At 45.3% G+C, this 21,381-nt stretch overlaps 1 protein-coding gene and 1 long non-coding RNA gene across 7 annotated transcripts; one reads left to right on the top strand and one right to left on the bottom strand.

Annotated features, from left to right (window-relative positions):
• Positions 1-4,436: 4,436 nt before the first annotated feature.
• Positions 4,437-21,367, bottom strand: ap4m1 (adaptor related protein complex 4 subunit mu 1). Of its 6 annotated transcripts, none has more exons than XM_013267167.3 (16): positions 20,885-21,213; positions 20,120-20,181; positions 19,832-19,917; positions 19,296-19,402; positions 19,059-19,155; positions 18,527-18,637; positions 17,201-17,278; positions 16,611-16,673; positions 16,317-16,383; positions 15,134-15,187; positions 10,053-10,159; positions 9,597-9,688; positions 8,651-8,695; positions 7,961-8,011; positions 6,341-6,458; positions 4,754-4,945 (listed from the first exon to the last, which is right to left on the bottom strand). In XM_013267167.3, the coding sequence occupies exons 2-16, from the start codon at positions 20,175-20,177 to the stop codon at positions 4,754-4,756; spliced, it is 1,326 nt and encodes a 441-aa protein (XP_013122621.1). In that variant the 5' UTR covers positions 20,178-20,181; positions 20,885-21,213. The 6 variants fall into 6 exon arrangements, with proteins under 6 accessions (XP_005465179.1, XP_025766628.1, XP_013122621.1 ...); XM_005465118.4 differs by having other exon boundaries at positions 20,120-20,178; XM_005465119.3 differs by lacking the exon at positions 20,885-21,213 and adding an exon at positions 20,387-20,525.
• LOC112848033 (uncharacterized) lies at positions 11,063-13,195 on the top strand. Its single transcript, XR_003221910.1, has 2 exons — positions 11,063-12,900; positions 12,973-13,195. It is a non-coding gene; the product is annotated as an uncharacterized LOC112848033 (long non-coding RNA).
• Positions 21,368-21,381: the final 14 nt, after the last annotated feature.

Below are 21,381 nucleotides of genomic sequence, written 5' to 3'. Positions count from 1 at the left end.
GTTAAACAGAGCAGGAGATGATTCACATTAAACAGCCTGACATGTTTAAGGTTCACCGCAATCCAGGGCCGTGTTACCTACAAGGCTTCGGATTTCCCGGACCCTCAGGGGCCCCCAGGAGTCCTCCACATGAAGCAATACAGAAATCAGGGAGTTGCTTATCTTTACTGTAGCTGATGTTTTTTTCCCAATAACACACCAGAAAACACAGTATGACCAAAATTTACAAAACAGACTCCTATTTTTTTTTTTTTTTAAAAGACACAAAACAAGTAGCAGAGCCCAAAAACTCTGAATGACTTATTCCCAAGTCGTCTATTGAGGTCTTGCAGTCACATGATCACCAACCACATGGTTTTAACTTGTCCATCATCTGAGACATGATGTCCTTACAGACTGGTCTGCAACTGTTTGGCCACCACTGCTCAGTCGTGAGAGAAAAGTGTATTCCCCAACTGGTCAGTGATTGCTTTGGTTGCTATCGAGTTGCTGCAATCATCCGTGGTTTGCATGCAACACGCCAATGTGTCTGCAAAGCTGTGAAAAAAAGCAACACAAAGAGAAATGTCGAACATTTACCTTCAAAGTGAAATTTGTGCCTTCTGACACATATCGGCATGGTTCTGAGCCATCGCTTGTACTTTGAAGGCGACCCTTCTCTGGTTTGCACCAGATTATTTCAGGTTTCACCAACCATTCAGGGAATACATACTTTGCCCTAATGTGTATCACCTCAAATATTGCAGACCACTCTGGAGGAATGTAGACTGACATCATGTGACAAGCCTCTATGGGACTGGAGGTCTTTTTATGCAACCACAGTTATTGCCATCTGGTGGCCTTCAGGTAGAACACGGGTTTAAGACACGTGCTTCATTTTTCCAACCTGTTCTGCTGGGCTTCACCTCACCTTATCCAAGTCCCTGACCAATAAACTACACGGTTTCAGGCTTTACGGAGCAGAGCCCACAGACTAAAGCAGTGAAGTCACAGTGACTATGTTCAACCTTCATCCAGAGGCCACGGTCGGAGAAAAGCCTTCAGGGCTGCTCTTGAAGGAAGCCCTTTTTCACCACTGCAAAAAATGCCACTCTGCCACTAGAAAAAATAAAAACATGACATCTGTAAATCACAATTTTGGGCTATTGTCTTCAAATTTGGACTTATTAAAACAACATTTCTTGAGTTACTGAGTGTCAGACTAACCCTAACCCTAGTTTTGAGTTATTAGGTTGAAATTTAAATGAAGTGTTAAAGACGAGCTTCCATAGTTCCTCCATAGATGTTAATGTTCTTCTGAGCTGCTGTTGGAACAGTCTGTGCGCTGTAAAAGTACATGCAGGCTTTTGCCCTATGACGTCACTGCAGGACATTTGCAAGTTAAGCCTGCAGCTTGTGCAGTTAAAGATTAGATGTTGTCACCTCCTTCCAGACTTAACACGCATTTCACAACTTGAAACTATTTTGCAACTAATTTCTGATATTATCAGCTGCAGCATCAGAAGACCGAGCATCAACTGGGATGTTTCATCATTTAAGTTTTTAAACACGAATGCAGTGGTACAATAAAAAAAACAACTTATTTCTTATCACACAGGAATTTGTTCATGTGCCACTTTTAGAACATTTAATCCCAAAATAAATTAAAAAACGGTCTCGATGAAGTCACCTGGTCAGTCACCTGGATGACTTCTTCAGTCTCAGCTGACTGCAGGTTTGTTCAGTCACCTGTGTAACAATCAAAACCACAGCATCACATAACATGAGATATGTTTTATGATCATGCAGACTGCCGTGACCTATTGGAAGGAGACCCGTGGTCAGCACAGACTTAAGAAAGTCACCTGGATGAATGAAAAATAGATTTTGCTGTTTATTCTGTTGAATTTCTTGACATATCAAAAGTATACCCACTGTTAGCTGGATGGCTGCCCAGAGTCCCCCCTGTACAAACCTTAGATAGAATAAGAAGATACCTCAGTAGCAAACATGTTTATACCATATTTCTATTAACCTCATTAACACACTCATATTAGTTAGTTTGATGCTTAAGGCTGCGTACTTTCACTCTAGGCTGAGTCTGTTGGTTTATTGGCTTTGGTGCATTTTAGGAAACTTTCATTCATCAGATAAACTCTCTGCTCTCAGACTAAAGGCGTTGCCACAGCAAGAGGAATGGGAAAACCCCACTCCCTTCTTCTGGGAAAGTATAATAAAATTATAGTTGTTTGAACTAATTGCATTACTTGATAAATTGTGTCCTTAGATACACCAACAAAATTTCCATTTTCCTGAAAGTTCTTATTAATTACCGAGGGGTCCCTGTGGAATAACAGGATGCTGCTCATATCTGGAGGTTTGTTTCCTTTGACACTGAACAGGCGGCGCACTCGAGAGGAGTGGAGTCACAGAGCACGCATCGCCACACACTCACTCAGTTTTCGAGGGCTTCATAACCCACTTAACACTAATTGGGTTGGAATGGCACTCCATGTGGTGGACCCTCCACATGAACACGAGACGGTAGCTTAAAGGTAGCTCTTGTGCTGCCTACATGTGCTAACAACATCTGCTTTCAAAGGTCTGTCCTTCTAGTTTCTGCACAACACAAGGTTTGGATCAGAACGTTCCTCATTGGAGTGTAAGGACTAACACGTTTATTTGAAGCTAGACAAAAACAAAGACACTTTACTCGATTCATCTAGAGCTAACAGTTGGTTCTTTTTGAACAGAAATATTTTATCCTGAATAAGCCCCAAAAGTTGGTTTTCCAACAGTGAAACCAATACAGAAGTGCCTTAAACCTGTATTCTTTTTAATGGCCACCAGGGGGCCAATGAATTCTGGTCCTGTGGACTGTTATCCAACCTAGTGAGCCGGGATGGTACTGCAGGTGTAATAGAAATTCAGTTTTAATTTACTTACAAAGTACAATTACATATTTATATGAATTTATGTGAACTTGAACTGGTACGAGAAGTTTGTGTCCTAGTGACAGATGGGTCACGTTAGCCTTAACATTTTGCATATAAACTGCCAATTCTAATGGGTAGCATTAGCAGTTTATAGCCAACAGACTGATTTTGAATAAAATTGTCATGTTAATGCATCACTCTCTCACGCTTTGATCAGAGTGGAGCTTTGAGATTGGGATTTTCTGGTTTTGCAGCACTCCTGACTTTGGGAATCGCTGCTCTAACTCATCGACTTCTGCAAGGTAAGAATGGTGACCTAAACAGAGGCTTCATCACATGTGCCAAGGTGGTTTCGCCCTTAACCCCCACTGATGGTAATGACCCATGCCAGCGACTGTCAGGATCAACTCCAAACAGGTTAAATACCTGGGACTCTCCAGCTTTTGTTTTAGAACTTTAGAAGCTCCTTGGATGAGACGTGACATGTCTTTACAAACATAAAGAAGTCACGCTGCTGTTTTTTCCCCAAACTTTAGGACGAGCAAAGACAAACAATGTCAGATTAAACCAGTTACATCAGCATAAACAGCAGCTGGAGGAATTGACCAGATTAAACTTTAGTTTGAACTTCAGTAAAAAGAACACAAGAACTAAAAACATCCATCTTCATCCGCTTTATCCGAGGCCGGGTCGCGGGGGCAGCAGCCTAAGCAGAGAAGCCCAGACCTCCCTCTCCCCAGCCACCTCCTCCAGCTTATCCGGGGGAACACCAAGGCGTTCCCAGGCCAGCCGAGAGATATAATCTCTCCAGCGTGTCCTGGGTCTGCCCCGGGGCCTCCTCCCGGTGGGACATGCCCGGAACACCTCACCCAGGAGGCGCCCAGGAGGCATCCTTGTCAGATGCCCGAACCACCTCAACTGGCTCCTTTCGATGTGGAGGAGCAGCGGCTCTACTCTGAGCCCCTCCCGGATGGCCAAACTTCTCACCCTATCTCTAAGGGAGAGGCCAGCCACCCTTCGGAGGAAGCTCATTTCTGCCGCTTGTATCCGCGATCTCGTTCTTTCGGTCACTACCCACAGCTCGTGGCCATAGGTGAGGGTCGGGACGTAGATCGACCGGTAAATTGAGAGCTTCGCTTTTACACTCAGCTCCCTCTTCACCACGACGGACCGGTGCAGCGTCCGCATCACTGCAGCCGCAGCACCAATCCGTCTGTCGATCTCCGGCTCCCTTCTCCCATCACTCGCGAACAAGACCCCGAGATACTTGAACTCCTCCACTTGGGGCAGGAACTCATCCCCGACCCGGAGTGGGCACTCCACCCTTTTCCGGCTGAGAACCATGGCCTCAGATTTGGAGGTGCTGATCCTCATTCCCGCTGCTTCACTAAAAACAGGGATGTTTATAAAGGCCTGAATGGAAATGTAACTGCTGGCTCTTCAGTTCCAGGATGCTTACATCCTCATCATCAGCACCACCATCCATCCATCCTGTGAGGCTGCTCAGAGGAAACAAAGAGCTACACAGTGTCCTAAAGGTCAACTTTAATTTAAACTTCATGTCATGCCTAGAAGGTTAAATGCAAGGAGAACAAAGAGAAGTGGAACTGGTCACTGAGCAGAAATGATTCAACTGAATCGGCACAAAGAAGAAACTTCTCACCAGAGTTTTTCAAGCTTGAACAAAAGCAGGTCCGATTCTGCACAAACCACCAAACACAGAGTCACAAAAGGATGAAACAGCGAGAATCACATTTGCATTGCTGATGTCACGTGTCTCGTCTCCAGTCCTGTGATCGGTCAGTAAGATCATCTTCTCGCTGAGGTAATCCAAATGTTCAGATCCGGATCGTGTAGGAGTCCGAGTGGGTGACATATCGGACCCAGCGCTGCGACGGGCCGGGCTGGACGGGCGACAGGCGCAGGAAGCGGATCTGCAGCCCTGTGGCAGTGATCTTCGGCAGCTCAAAGCTCAGGCCGACCGGACCGACCTCCAACATGGAGGCCGAGCTGAGGCTGGGGACCTCCAGCTGAAAACGGGGGAGGGGGGGGAGACAAAGGTGAGGGGTGGGGGTGCTCGTTAGTTGATAATCTATATGTTCATGTGATAAGTTGTTATCTTTCACTCAAACTACAGGCAGCAGAGGTTTTCGATATCACCTCACACCTGTCAGGAACTTTTGCAAACTGCTCGGTCAATTCATATTTTCCCTAGCGACCGATGGTTGCCGGGCAGTCACTACCAGCCTTTAGGCCTGTGTGAGCGTCCTCCTTTGAAGCCTAGAACGTGTAGTTGGCCTTAAAGGCAAAGTACTTTCATGGTTCAAATCATATTTATCTGAGAGGACTTTATCTCTATGGGGAATTATTCTTCCTCCTCCGCACCCCTCTGCTGTGGTGTGCCCCAGGGGTCCGTGTTAAGTCCTACGGTGTTCTCTGTGTATCTGTTACCCCTGGGACAAATTTTCAGAAATCATAATATTTCCTTCCATTGCTATGCAGATGATATCCAAATCTATTTCCCCCTGAATTTGGATCTCCAGTCCCCTCTATTGCCTTTGCTCATCTGCCTGTGTGATGTTAAAGACTGGCTACTGCACAACTCTCTCACCCTTAATGAAAACAAAACAGAAATGATCATCTTTGACAGACACATCCCCGTGGAACAGCTTCACACTTCGATGTACCTGGGTCTTTTAAATGTGCTATAGAAATGAAAGTGAAAATGAAGTAAAACTAAAAGTTAATATTTATTTAAGTTAATATTTCTGTTTTCTAGGACTTTTTAATCACATTGATGGTAATTTATCAGCGCGTTTTCACGGGACTGTGCAGTCATGCGAAAACACGCCATACTTGTTCAAGCTTCTGCTAATTAGACTGTCATGAACTTTAACCTTTAGCGTGCTGACTGAGAGCTGCAGAGTCTGAGACAAGCTCTTGTTGCATGGTGATTTTTTATATCAGTGATCAAGAAAACAGAGAGGAATTTTCCTTAATCAAAGCACAAATCTACAACCTGAACTGTTTCTGAGGATTAGAGACATCACAGCACCATCCTCCATCTTGATTTCAGTGATCACATGACCATTTTGCCTCTCGTTTGGAGGCAGGTGCCACTGAGGGAGGATGTCCTTTACAAAATCTTTAACAGACCAATCAGCACGCTGTAGCAGATGGCGTGAAGCATGAAGAATAACGTGTAATTCGACCTCCCGATGATTTTTGTCACTCTAAACGTTTACAGCCGTGATGGCGGCCATGTTTGCGCTTCGCTTTTCTGAAGCTTGAGGAAGCGGTTCAGTGTCACCCGTCTCTAATTACATTTATGTGTTTGAAAATTAAATTTTGACCTTCATCAAGAGTTTGTGTATTTGATTGTTAGTATGAACAAATTTCCAGATATTTCAGGCATGTGCGGTCACCTTAAACAGCGCCGAGAGCTGCGTCCCTCCGGCGAAGCGAGCGATCTGCCAGACGACGGCTCTGCTCTGCGGCTTCAGCTCGGCGCTCTGATCCGGGCTGCTCAGCTCCTGCGACAAACTGATCAAACAAACAAACGTGAGCGGCTTCATTCACACCTGACAACCTGCTGCAAACCACACACGACCCCTGCCGGAGGTCAGAGGTCACCTGGCTGCTGTTACAGAGATGATCTCGGCGTGCGGCTTTCAGACATGATTTGATTGGTAATCCTAACGGCAGCTATCAGCTGATGTAACCGTCATTTTCCACAATGCTGCTCCGTCCATAACTGAACTCTGTGGTCGTTAAACTGACCTCAGCTCTTCAGTCATGGTGAGCCAGTGTAACGTCTGCTGCGACGCAACTGACGCCAACAGGAAGGACACAACGTTCATCAATCACTCGCAGCTCTCAGCAGCTGATCAAGCAGCTCAAAGCCGTCTGGAGACATTTGAGGAAACATTAGACTTTAAAGCCTTAAACTTTTGAAACATTTTTCTTAAAACTTTGTGATGAAAACTTCATCGCTGTGAGTTTGTCACATTAATACAAGCTGTACAGAAACCACCTCAGCTCACACTTGCTGCCAAGAAGCTGGAAGATTTAGGCCTGGATGGAGCGAGAAACCACGACCCCTCTGCCCCCCGGCCTGAATGCTGGGCGGACTCTTCTGTGTGGAGCTTCTGTGTATTCTATGGTATTCAATGCAAGTCGGGCTCCACGGTGCTGGGCAGTGAGCACCAGAGGACGTCGAGCCCTAGGGCCACCCTCATGGAGCCTGTTTCTGAGTGTTTGCTCAGATACGTTCACATCAGCGACCTGCTGGGATGTGTCACTCTGGCAGCACTCGCCCAGTTCCTCCTGACACAAAGCAGAAGATGCCCACCCTGCTGATGGGTTAAGGACCTGAGACTGTGCTGGGAGACACAGCAAAGAGCTGGACTACCTGTGCACCCTCCACAGGGTCCAGGTATCACCTCCTGCTAGCAGCAGTGACACTGAGACTAGCCAAATGCCCCTCAGATCAGTATCCCAGAGGTTTTATTGTAATGAATGATTAAAAAGCATCCCTGTAATCTTTCTGATCAGTGGATTACAGGGAGCTGATCATGTGATCAGTGCTGCGGTGTGTTTGAGAGCTTTTAAATAAATTGATGTCTTTATGATTTTACTGGGTTGGACTTCACATGTCGTGAGAACCTAGACCAACACCATCACTGCTGCCTGTACGTCACTGGAGGAGTTTTCACCTGTGACTTTGCAGCAGGACTCGAGGCCCTCCACACATCACTGACTTCGATTTCCATGACTTTCCTTAACAAATAAGAACCGCCCCTCCTACTTTGCTAATGTTGTTTTCCATTTAAAACACTTATGAGAAGAGCCGCGGCCTTCGAAAGCGATTTCCTCACAGACTCGAGGAACTCCCGTCTGGCCTTAAGCTTCCTGTTCGGGCAGGTGTCAGCGACGCGCAGAAGAACAACAACTGAGTCACATTCAAATCGAAGAGCCGGCGCTGCGTTTACATACAGACTGATTTCCATGAGAAGCAGCAGCTGGTTTGAATGGCAGCGCCTCACCTCACAGAGCCTTTGGGGACGGGGATGGTGGCACACACGTTGATGGCAGCGCTGCAAAACAAAACAATGACGTCATCATCATCCTGATCTGTCATTATCACGAGTGCTCTCTGCTGTGCTCTTCACTCGAGTGCTGCACTGACGCCTCAGCTCGATCCTCGCTTTGTTCATCGTTACCTAAAGTCACACCTGTGATGTTTCCTGAGCTCAAACCTGATCAAATGTCGATGTTTTTGGAGGCATCGTTTCAAAGGATCGCTGAGATTTACAGTGATCGTAGAAAGCTTTTTCTGCAAAAGCAGCGATTCACTCAAAGTAACATTATTCTGCTCGTTTCCCTCCTAAGGTCAGAATAAACCTTCTTTGTCTCAAACAGCTGAGAGGAAAGAAAGGAGACTCAGATATCCTCAAACTCTAAAAAGACTGGATCCTACACTTCCCATCATGCCTCTGGATTGTGTGAGCCCCTGCTGACTGCTTCCCCAGATTGAACTGTCCTTTTTAATTTGGTGCGCTGGCCCTTTAAAGCGGCGGCTGGCCAACAGCAGTTCGTGTCGTTTCCAACACGGAGGCCGTGAATCATTCAAACACACCTGCTGCACCTGCAGACGGCCTCAAGCAAACATGTCTGCTGCTTCCATCGCAGCACCTGAAGCGCTTTCTGTGTAAATATGTGGGATGCAAACAGACCTCTTTGGTGGCAGATCGCAGCGAAGCTTCATGTACATCAGCAGCCTGCAGAGAGGAGAAACTCGTTTACACAGAACGTCCCAGAGCTAATAAAACCAGCTAGAACGAAACCATGATGGTACTGAGTAAAGCTGTGAGCTCCTGTGTGATGTTAGTGAACAAGCTCATCTCCCCAAGGTCAAAACTAAAGAAATAAAATAAATAGAGAAGCTGAAACACAAAGACTGCCAGTAAACTGTGGTGTGACAGTCAGCCCTGCACAGCCCTGTTGGGTAAATCTGCTGTCAGCCTGATGCTGGACTGAGTTTTGTGCTCACAGCTCTCACACTGAGGCTGCAGCTGTTACTATAAAGGATGAAGCTGGCGGCTGCAGCTACAGGAATAGAAGGCGAGCTGCACTAAAGCAGCAGGAAACGATGGAAGAAAGCCTGTTAACAGGGCGTAGGCTGAAAACTGCTGGAGCAGCCTGCTTCCTGTTTTCCAGCACATTTTTCCCTTTATGGCCGTTAAATGTCAGTTTGAGTTCAGGGAAGCCTGGAGTGTACAAACAGGTGAAGAATCAGGCAGTTATACCTGAGAGGGGGCGCAAGAGCTCACCCTTTAACAGATCAAACCTCACCTGCCTGCAGGAGGTGAAACACCTGCTCAGACTGTCTGCCCTCTGCTGGCACAACTGTCCAACAACAACCATCACCCTGTTCTCAGAGCGGGACCTGGAACCAGCTGCTGAGTAAGCGATGTGTGCGTCACTCAGCATTCACCTGTTTCATGTTTGCGTTATATTTGTTTAACTTAGCGACTTTATGAAAATCGTTTAAAGAGGCCACGCCACATTTTAACAAGGGAGTCTGAGGAGACAGTGCACCACTGGATCCTCTGCTGGACGTTAGAGGAACTGCAGGTTTCTGAACCTCGTGGTTTGTGTCGATGTGTCTGAAGGTCTTACCTTCCTCCGTTGTCTCTCTCGATGGTCGGGAAGAGTCGGAAAGGAAGCGCAGACGGCAGGTCGTCGCTGAGCTGGTATTGCATTACAGTTTGCTGCAAGAGGAGTAGATGAAGAGGATGAGGAGCAGTCAAGGAGGAGGAAACAAACTGCACACGCTCAGAGTTCAGTCTGATTTGATGATGTGAGCTAAACGTTTCGGTGTTGCTCGTGTGTTACAGAGAGGGCACAGAAACCAGAGCGCGCTGCTGACGTAACCCTGAAACTACAACAGGTGAGCACTCGGGCAGCTCCGCCCTTTAAGCTCCTCTGTGAGCAAGCTCGTTTTCTGCAGGCAGGGCTGTCGCTTCCTGTTAAAAGGGAGTTTTTCCTTCCCACTGTCGCCAAAGTGCTTGCTCATAGGGGGTCATATGATTGTTGGGTTTTTCTCTGTATGTATTACTGTAGGATTAGGATCACCTCTCCCTGGCTGGGACACAGTCGGAGGATCCGATGGCTGTCAAACTCGTCCAGCCGCACCGCCTGGTGGAAGCTGCACTCGTCGACCCGAACAGCGGCTCCATAACCTGAACAGGAACAAACACAGCAGGTCACACCCACCCCCTCATTTTAACCTGCATATCCTCTCGCCTTAGTGATGGTGGAGTCCATCCAGATGTGGATCCAATATCATGACCCACAAAAAAAACTGGGTCATGACGTTGTCTGAAAAACATCATTGACTCATCTGAATCCAGACTTTTCAGAATTCGGGGACTCCCAGAGTAGTCCCGACTTCCTGCTCATATCCGCTCCAACATTTTCGGTCATAACCATAAACTGACGGCAGCCCTAGTCCGGACTCTTTAACCAGCCCTGCTCAGTACGTGCCGACTTTCAAACCTTTAAATCCACCATGAAGCTAATAAGCAAATAAATATCAAAATAAAGACGCACGTCTGTGAAAAGCAACAACACAAACAGCAGCAGGAAATGAAATCTCTGAGGAAATGAAGCTGTGCTGTTTTTAATAACGCAGACAGGATGAAGCACGTTTAACGCTGCTCTGTGTTTATGAGGACGGACATCGTGCACGGCTCAGTTTGTCTTTCTACTCACATTTCACTTTGATTTGATCACTGAACAAAAACACGGCTGCAACGTTTCAGCACGAAAAAACTCTGAATAACCTGTATTACAGTTCGTGTGAATCAGGTCACAAACACGTCACAAATGTGAGTGAAGTTGGCCCCCCCACATTAATTAAATCCAACAAAAGTGGTATCAAACGTTTGTGCTACGTTTGTGCTGGTTTGTCCTGCAAAATTTTTTGTTTGTGCTGCTTTCATTTTAAAAATTTTAATAAAATAACGTCTTGATGCGTGCTTAATCATCCAGGTAAGTAAATCCCAAAAGGTTGATTCTGTTCATCTGGACATTTTCAGTTGGAGAAACGTTTCGTCACTCATCCAAGTGACTTCTTCAGTCTCAGCTGACTGCAGGTTTCCCCAACCTTATAAACAGTACATTTGCATAGTGAAGGAAACTAGCACCACTGAATGAACACTGTGCTGGGGGGTTAGTTCCATGATTGTTAGTATGCAAACTCTTATGACCATTGATCAGTGACAACTAATCAAAGCCTACTGATCAATAGCCATGAGTACCATTCACAGAAAGTGGGGAATGGCTACAATCACAGCATTGTAGGATGGCGAAAGATGTACCCTTGGGCCCCCCTTCTCGATTCAGAGATGGTCAGCATCCTGACAGCCTGATGGACGAAGCTGTCTCTCACTCTGTGTGTTCTGGCCCGGAGGCTCTTCAGTATCCTTCGTGATGGCAGCAAACTGAAGACGCTGCTGAAGGGATGAGTGGAGTCACCTGTAATGGAGAGGACCTTCTGGATGAGGCAGGTGCAGCTGCTCTCACTACCCGTTGTCATTTTTTCCTGCAGAACTCAGTGCAGGAGTCATACCACACAGTGATGCAGCTGGTGAGGATACTCTCAACTGTGCCTCTGTAGAAGGTGCTCATAATGGGGGTAGAATCTCTTGTGCTTCTCAGTTTGCAGAGGAAGCAGAGTCGCTGTTGGTCTTCTCCACATTCAGGGACAGGTTGTTGTTGCTGTACCACTCTGCCAGATGGTTAACTTCACCCCTGTAGTAGATCTCATCGTGGGTCAGCAGAGTGAAGAGAAGGGGGCTCAACACACATCCTTGGGGAGCCCCCGTATTCAGTGTTCTTGGGCTGGAGGTGTTGCTGTCGAGCGTACTATCTGCTGTCTTCCTGTCAAGAAATCTAGCAGCCAGTTATACAGCAAGGTGCTGATCCCCAGCAGATCCAGTTTGTGAATGAGTTGCTGGGGAATGATGATGCTGAAGGCTGAACTGAAGTCTATGAACAGCACTCTGACATATGAGTCTCTAGTGTTCAGATGTGTGAGGGCTGAGTAAGGAGCAGTTGAAATTCCATCATCGGTTGAGTGTTTTGACCGGTATGCGAACTCAAATGGATCCAGGTTGGGGGAAAGCAATAATTTGATTTGATGCATGACTAACCGTTCAAAGCACTTCATAATGATGGAGGTGAGTTTGACAGGACGGTAGTCCTTAAAGCAGGAGGTAGATGACTTCTTGGGCACAGTAATGATGGTGGAGGCTTTGAGGCATGTGGGAACGGCGGCCTGACCCTAGTGATGTGTTAAAGATGTCTGTGAAGACATTTGTGAGTTCCACAGCATAGTCCGTCAGTGCTCGTCCAAGGATGTTATCAGGACCTGGAGCTTTGCGTGTACTGATTTTGGCAAGGGATCTCCACACACTGTCTGGGGATTTGTTCCCCACGGTCTGCAGAGTGGGCTTGTAGTCTGTGATGGTTTGTATTCCTTGCCACTGCCTCCAAGTATCTCTGCTGTCGCTGAAGCTTTGCTGTAGCTGATGCCACGTGACAGGTTTGCCCTTGCTGTTCTTAGGCTCACCTAATTCCCGGCTCTGAAGGCTTGCATTTTTCAACCTTAGGAGCATTTAAACCTGACCTGTGAGCCATGGTTTCTGATTGGCCCGGACAGTGATAGTCCTGGTGTCACGACCTGCAGGATCGGCAAGGTGCTGATCAGAATCTCTCCACTCCTAGCCCTCCTTCTCTTCTCTTTTTCCCTCTCTCTCCCCCTCTCTCCTTCTCTCCCCTGTTTTGCCGGAACTCATGGCGGCTTCACGCCCTCGGTCCACGCCTTCCTGGATTGGGAACACCTGGGCCTCATCAGACCAGCTGGTATATTAGAAGGAGGAGATCAGCTGTTCAACGCTGGATTGTTGTGAAGACTCTAGTCAGTACACGTCTAGCTCAAGTTTCCTGTGCCTCCGTCTCAGAGACTTAACGAGTGTTTCTTTGTTCCTAGATTCCCCGGACCCGTCCCCGTGTTTCCCTGTGTGGAGTGTGGAAGGAGTGACTGGTCGCTAGCGGAGAAGAGGGAGGTTGAACTGAGCGCGTGTGTGATTTCCCCGTTTTCCCTGGAGCCCTGGACCCCTGCCCCTCACGTCTTATATATAGCACTAACCCCGCACTGTCTGTACATACACTTGGTGAAGATCTGTAAATAAACCGTCTCTGTTTAAACGCTACTCAGGAGTCCTGCGAGTGGATCCTCTAAGCAACCCGTGACACCTGGTCTCTGTGACATCATCGATGCTTTTTGGGATGTAGGCAATGACAGTTTCTGTATATTCCTGAAAGTCTGTGGTGTTGTCGTGTGTGGCAGCCTGTGGTGGAAAAGCAGTCTTGCAGTGCCTCTGAGGACCCTTCTGGCCACACCTGTACCTGCTTACGAACTGGTTTGGTGACTTTGACCAGGGGCCTGTGGGAACCAATGGCACACCTAGGTTTCTGCCTGTAGTACTGACCCTTGTGCAAAATAGGTGGAATTAAGACACAGTTCCAAAAGCAAACACAGCTGATCAGTGCTGAGAGTGGTCCTGTTGCTGAGGTTGGGGTGATCCTGTAATCTCTTATGAACTACCTCCAACGCTTCCGTGACTGGGATGCAAGTGAAGACAGATGTAACATCTCTCTCTCACTGTACATGTACTGTTTATAAAATTAGGGAAACATAACCTGCACAAACAAAATAATTTGCAGGACAAACGTTTGACATCAATTTTGTTTGATTTGGGTAATGTGGGGGGGCTGGTTGACCTTTACATTTTCATTAATATCTTTAAAACAGAAGCAGCACAAACAACAATTTTAGCAGCACAAACCAGCACAAACGTAGCACAGTTGATTGACACCCATTTTGTTTGATTTAATTAATGTGGGGGGGCTGGTTGACCTCTGATGACCTCTAGAAATTTTTATTAATATCTTTAAAATGATAGTAGCACAAACGAAAGTTTTTGCAGCACAAACCAGCACAAACGTTTGATACCACATTTGTTGGATTTGAAGAAGGTGGGGGGCAACTTCACTCACATACGTCACAAACACAAATAACTGTATGAAAGTGAGTAACAGAAAACTTCACCTGCAGTCTGATAATCACTGATCACACCACTAAGTGTGATCACCTCTATAAGGTCAGTTTGCTGGTCTGCAGCATTAGACAGTCCTGTCAGGACGTCCCAGCAACTTCACCCCAAGCTCAGAAAAACTGCTCAGGCCTCAGTTAGCATGCTAACAGTCAACGATCATGACAGATGTGTAAGGGCTGTAGGCGAAAGCCTCTTCTCTGTAAAAAGAACACAGCACCATAGATTAGATGAACTCTGTATACCAGAGTATACAGGTGGGACAGATGGCCTAACATGTGAGGCCATCTGTCCCACAGATAAAGCTTGGACCAAACTGGGTCGTCAACAGGACAATGATCCCAAGTACAGCAGCAAATCTCCAACAGAACAGCTGAAAAATAAACCAATCGAGCTGCAATGGTCCAGTCAAAGTGCAGACCTCAGAGAGCTTTGCATGAACGAACAACTTGAAGTGACGCTATCATATGGACAGAAATTCCCTCCACAGTGATGTGAGAGCCTGATAAAGTCACACAGAAAACAGTCACTGCAAATTCATGCTGCTTAAGGAGGTTGTACATGCTGCATCCTGGTATGGACTCAATTCTTACAGAACTGCAAAGAATTGTGAAAAACTTTGTTTTCCAATTTCTTGTCACTTAGAAGTGTGGCCATGTTACTGGTTGTTCTTCCTCTTTTCTCTCAGTATCCAAAGGAGCTCCTCAGGGCTCTGTATTGGCACCACTGCTCTTCTTAATATACAATATCAGTCAAATTCTGTATCTTGTTTCTATGCAGACAACACGGTTATCTATTATTTATCCCCTTCACTGGTACAAACTCACAGATTCCTGCACTCCAGCTTTGTCTGGTTCATTTTTCTTCTTCGAAGGTTAGAATAGTTTTAATGTAAAATCTGTAGGCCAGGCTACAGATCACTCCCTACTGAACACAGATTGTGGACTTCATATGTGCTGCATTTCCTCTGTGATGACAACATAAATTAAATACAATAAACTGATGAAAGTCTGCGATGTGATTGTGTGTTTTTACCTCTGAGCTGCGACTTGCCGATGCTGAACTCTTCGTTCAGTCCGATTCGCATCTCTGTTAAAGAGACAGAACAGATACACCAAACTGAGACGAGAAGATGACATCGCTTCAGATTTAGAGACAAAGAAACAAATCACAAGTATTATTGTATAAAAAGTTATTTTTTATATTGTAATGCACATTTTTGTCATACTGGTACACTCAGTGCTGGATTAGTTTCATGCAGATATGAGGAGAGCCAAACAAGAAAAAAAACCCCAAAACCTCTCTTTGAGGATATTTGGGGGGAAAGAGTCGAACTTCTGAATCGTAGGTTAAGTATGGGGATCTAACAGCAGTCCAACATATGTGACATGTAAAACGTGCCTAAAAGTTGCGTGCTTTAATTTTAGCATCAGATTTCGTGTCGGTCAAAACAACCAAAACCATCAAAGAGTTAAACCTGCAGCAGGAAGATGGTTCCTGACTGGGTCGCTGTTCTCCTGGACGAGAACATGAACCTGAGACTGTTCACGTTCACGCTCAGCTTGTTAAGTTAGCAGTGTTGTTGTTGCTGTCAGGCTGTGATGTTTTTACTGTTGCTGAGTGTGAAGATTAGCTGTGACTGAGGAAACCTGTGCTCAAAGTTCAAAGGTTTATCTTTATTGACTCACTATGAGACGTTTGTTCACATTATAACAATAAACACAACAACAACAACAAAAAGTGCATCAACGCCACTCAGAATAAACGAGACCCAGCCTTTTAAAGGCTCGCCTTTTCTCATTGGACTGGCTGCTGCGTGTTTCACCTGTGACATCATCAACCTTAATGACAGCTGTTGATTGTCTGTGCGTTTCTCTGTGTGACTGGAAGTTGCTGGTACAACTCCACATCTCAGCAAAACTGAAGACTGATCTGATTTTTTTCCTCTCATTTAAACGAGTAAAATCAGTCGCCAGGAAGTGAGACGGCGGCGAGCATCAACTGACTTTAAATCCTCCAACTCAGTGGAGAACATACGAAGCTTCATCTTTTCTTTACTACCGCTGATCCTTGGAAAGTCCACAGCAGTGTTTCAGTGCATCCACTCAGACACATCCATTGTCAGATGTGTCTGAGTTGACGGGACCGGCTGATTGAACACAGACACCACCTGTGTGGTAGCTCGCTGAACCTCTTTTCGGTTAGTTCTGAGTCTCACCTGAGCAGCTCGGCATGTAGCACTTCACTCTGATCTCGCCCTCCACATCTGCCTTCATCAGAACTCCCTGCAGCACAAACCAACGTTCACCACTGTGGGGGAATTCTGCACAGAGTTCTTTGTTTGGGTTGATTCATTTCAGAAATCTTTTGTAATTAAGTGTTTTTTGACACTACCACATTCCTCAGATTATTCAGTCTTATTTGTTGCGAGTCTGAAACTGCACCACAAACACTTTTGTCCATTTTTAAGCTTTTCGGGTGTGACTGTTCCTCTCACACTGATGTTACTCACGTTGGAGCCGATGACGACCGTCATCCTCTCAATCACGTCCACAAATATCTCGCTCTTCCCTCCCTGGAAAACACACGCGCCCACACACACACACACACACACACACACACACACACACACACACACACACAAGTTTTCAGTCCAGCTGGGACCAGACTATTTACTGAAATGTGACAGTCAGTTTCAAATCTCCAAACCTGGTTATAAAACAGAGCGAATGGCTCAAAGTTCCCATAAAAACTGACCTAACTGAACTTTTACTAACTCATATCTCAGTAAACGACGACTGCCTCAACCTCAGCTTTAGGTTTTCTGAATGTTGATTTTTTAAGCTTTGTCTTAAACTAATCAGCTCATCTTCTTGGGAAAATTAAAATTTTTACACCAGAAACAAAAACATGTATATAAATATAGATCGACTTCATTTTTTGAGGTTTGTTTATCTAAAAGATAAAAGCACACTCCAGGGAAACAAGCCCACAGATCATCCACAGATTTGAAACGAGAGCAGCTTGTTTTTCACTCGTCTGTCAGGCTGTCGGCGTCTTCTCGCTCAGGTGTTTCCCTCCCACAGGTGTTTGGGGGTTTACCTGCTCTCTGCTGGACTGGATTGGCCTGGTGGCTGCAGAGCTTGGAGCCACTTTGCTCTGCTGCGTTTCTGCTCCAAACTGCAACGTGAATAAACAAATAAAAACAAGGTAAACAACGCGGTGAATGCAGACTGTCAGCTGACTGCAGAATGAACACTTTCAACTAAAAATAAAATCCATTAAAGCTCCTCGAAGGCTCTGAAGTCTCTGTTCCAGTACAGTTAGCTCTGAAAATCAAAAACATACAGAGAAGTGTTTCAGCTAAAACAGTAAACTTTACACCGGGCCCGTCTGCCTGCTGCTTTGCACCCCACCTCCACCACGAATACCCTCAGTTTCTCCTGGTGTCTGATCATCGCTGTTGTCACTGCTCAGTAAATCTTGTTAATGTGGTGCTCCTGTTCTCAAATAAACTCTCTTTTCTTACTACAAAACAAAGGTGAGGATGATAAATCAAACTTGCCTTCTTGCGGCAGATGAGCACAACCTTACTAACTCACAGAGCTGCTTACAGTCAAACAGACTGAAGACGAGACATAATTAACTTTTACAGCCAAGTTTGACCAGCCAAACATTTCTCCTGGGGATCTTTACTATCGGCACAGCACAGACACGTTCCCTGGATGTTTAACAAAAACCAGACACAGGGGCTGATGGGAAACCAGGAGCGCTCAGAAACAGAAGACGACACGGAGGAGGAGAAAAACTTGTATTGAGCAGCAGAGCTGATAACAGTGGTGCACTGAGGAGGTCAAACCCGTTTTCCCGTAACTTCCAGCCCTGGGTGCACCGACTTAAGGTCACAGATTTAAGGAGGAGCCCAGCGCTGACAGAGTAATCCGTCCTTAAACCCTCAAATTTGGAGGAAGAAAACAAAACAGGCAGTTGTCTCGAGTCATTATGGACTCAAGAAGCCTGACCTTAAAAACATAGCTCAGATTATTTTCTTTGACAGGTTAGACGACTCTAACATCGTCTGCAGCTCATCCAGAGCCTCACTAAGACCAGACAGTGTCTAAAGGCAGATTTACAAAGCACTGAATGGACCTCGGCTCACATATTTGTTTTCTGCTGCCTTAGAAAAAGGCCCAAAGCTTCTGGCTGTGAAGCAAACGTCCTGAACACCTGATTCAGCCGAAACTCCTGTTTTTAATCCTGTTGTTATGACAGTACTTATTTTTCTGGGCCAAATCACCTTGAATGATCTGAAAAAGAAAAATGTGACTGTGATGCCTCCTGAGGACAGATGGCTGCGGTTCCCCTTGAAGTTATTAAATGTCAAGAAAACAAACCAAGAACAGGTGGAGTGAGGTGGAGCTACCGTACCAGGCCGACGTTGCTGAGGTCAAACAGGCTGAACGGCCTGGAGGTGACAGCTTCGGTCTGGATGAAGTTCTTCAGGACGTCAGAGGACATCGTCTGGATGTAACCGTAGTCCTGACAGACAGAAGGAGAGGAGGGTGTTTACATGAGCAGAGGTTCATCAAAAGAAAATGTGACTAAATGCTTGTTTCCCTCTAAGAGAGATGGAACAGGAGGTGCTAAATTTGCACTACAGACGAAGAGGAAAACACGCTGATCCACCCACAGCTCATGTTTTTATTTCTTCACTGTAAACCTGAGAGATAACGAGCTCCACACTGCTTCCACTTCCACACCAACAGGAAAACTTTCATATACGTTTGTCCGATGTGAAAAACGACAGACCTCACTGTCAGATGCTTATATTCACATAGACTTCTTCACAATCAGACCAGAGGAGTTGCCCCCTGGGGGATATCTGAAAGAGTGCAGGTTTGAGGCTAGGTCCATCTTTACGTATATTAAAGGCAAAATAGGTGGCAGCACAGAGACTCACCACGATCTCGTCCAGCAGCTCGTAGATGAGGGCGAAGTTCATCTGCACCGACTTCTCTGATAGGCTGCCGCAGTAATCTTTAACCAGAGCTGCTAACCTGCAACACAGAGCATGCTCAGTCAGCTCAGGTGTGCATAGACAGCAGGAGCTGTAACACCATCAGGTGTAGAGCCTCAAACTGTCTGAGGTCACAGCCATCCTCAAATAAAAGCACTCAGCTTACGGATGACCTCACACCTGTTGAGAAACTCGATGATGGCGAATGGCGAGGAGCCCACCGTGGTCGTGGCGACCCAGTACAGTCCTCCCTGCCTGATGTGGAGGAAGTAAAGATCCTTATGATTCTGCAGGAAAACAAAAGATGTTTAACCAGACATGAGGAGAAAGTAATTGTTAAATCAAACATAATGATTCCTTCTTCTGAAATCTGAGAACAAGCTGCTCATTGTTGGTTTAAATGTTTTTAATTATGAGCTGACTGGACAGAGTCAGGACAGAGTGCAGATGTTGCTGCATTGCAACAGCTTTTGCAGCTGGAAAGCTGACCACGTCACGGAAACATTGGGATCTAAATAAAATGAACCAAAACAGCCACCAGAACGCCGTGTGGGGTCCGAGTCATTCACACGGACCAATAATCTAACTGCTGTGAGGTTAACTGTTCAATCAAACCCTTCAAAAAGTCTGAGCTCCACTTTGTGTGTTTGGATGTTCCTGAGCATTAATCAGCAGGTATGCGTGTCTCAATAAAAAAGAAGCCATAATTTATTTACCATGACGACCGGAGGCTGGTCCTCGGTCAGCGCCGTGACCTTCTCGTAGAAAATACTGACAATGTCGTTACCAGCTTGTCCACGGACTGGTGGGTCAGGTCAAGGTCGATGTTTACACACAAAATAAATAAAGCGCATTTTGAGATTCAGATTTGTCCCCATATAACCGACTGTATGGAGGACTGGCACTGCCAAAATAAATTTACAATTAAAGTTTATTTAATGGGGGACTAATACATCCATTCATACAGCTTTCATTTGTCCTCAGCTGTGGGAACAGAAGGATACAGTCTTTATAAATGAGATGGTCCCCCTTCGAGGACAAGATGAAGACCTGAGAGATCATCCTGCTGAAGACACACAGGAGAAATGAGAAAATAATAATCGTCTTTATTTACTTATATGAATTTATCATGTTGCAAACAAAAAAGGCATAAAGTGACAGAAAGTGGTAACTAAATAAAAACACTGAAAAGTTAAAAAGAAAGAGTTAAAAATCAAGTACAATGAGGAAAAAGTTATTCTGTTTTTTTAGAGGAGACTTAAAGTAAGTACCCGAGGTCCACGATTTGATTTCCTCACGGCTCCTCATGCTCCTCACGGCTCCTCATGCTCCTCACATATATGTATACATATATATTGCTTTTAATTTTTTCTTTTCTCAATTTTTCCCTCGTTGTATATTATTTTCTCTTCTTACTTTTGCAACTTTGTGGTCCAGCTACCCAACTTCGCTGTGCAAGAAACTGCAGAATGACAATAAAAAGTCAAGTCTCATGCAAACACCCAGGTGATAATTGAGGTTACAATAAAATCTTTCGTCCTTAGTCAGATCTAATGATTCTTATGCCGAATATGATTTTAGCACCAAAGTAATCCGAGAAACCCTTAAATGTGATTTTAATGTGTACATGCGCTAGAGGAAGTGGAAAAAATATTTTAAAATGACGGAAACTGTAAGCGACCTCAGTCTAAAGCGATTAGCATGCGCAAATTAGCTTTTCACGCTCATTTTGTAAAGCTTAGGTTAATAACAGTTACTGATTCACTCACCCACAGATGGCCTCCGGGGAAACAGATGTAAAAAATAAATAAATAAATAAAAAAGTAAAACTTCAGGTTTCTTTTAACCCTTTTGTATTCCTAGGAAGCCATGACTGGCAGGGAAAGCTAATTTACTGATCCCAACTGGGAATTCGAGTGAGCTAACCCAGCATATTTTAACTCCTACGAATTCCCATGACAACCATTCATAATTAACGGATGAATGTTGACAAAACAGCAAAAATAAGATGTTAAAAGGTTAAATTAAAAAAAAAATGCGTTTGTAAGCTAGCTCCCGGCTATCCGGGTAGTTGATAGGTTAGTGTTTACAAACCGGGTCATCAGCTCGCAGTTAGCGCACAGCGCCACCAGCAGTGCAGGAGGATAATTTACAAGGAATTCCAGTTAAAATATTTAACTGGAATATTTAATATTTAATATTTAATATTTATATACAGCTACATAATCTTTCTATCAATATACAGTCGTATCTACACTTTCACTAA

This window comes from Oreochromis niloticus, linkage group LG10 (assembly GCF_001858045.2).
Source record: "Oreochromis niloticus isolate F11D_XX linkage group LG10, O_niloticus_UMD_NMBU, whole genome shotgun sequence".
Classification (NCBI taxonomy): Eukaryota; Metazoa; Chordata; class Actinopteri; order Cichliformes; family Cichlidae; genus Oreochromis; species Oreochromis niloticus.
Note: the sequence above shows the minus strand (reverse complement) of the source record. Positions and strands in the feature narration are given on the sequence as shown.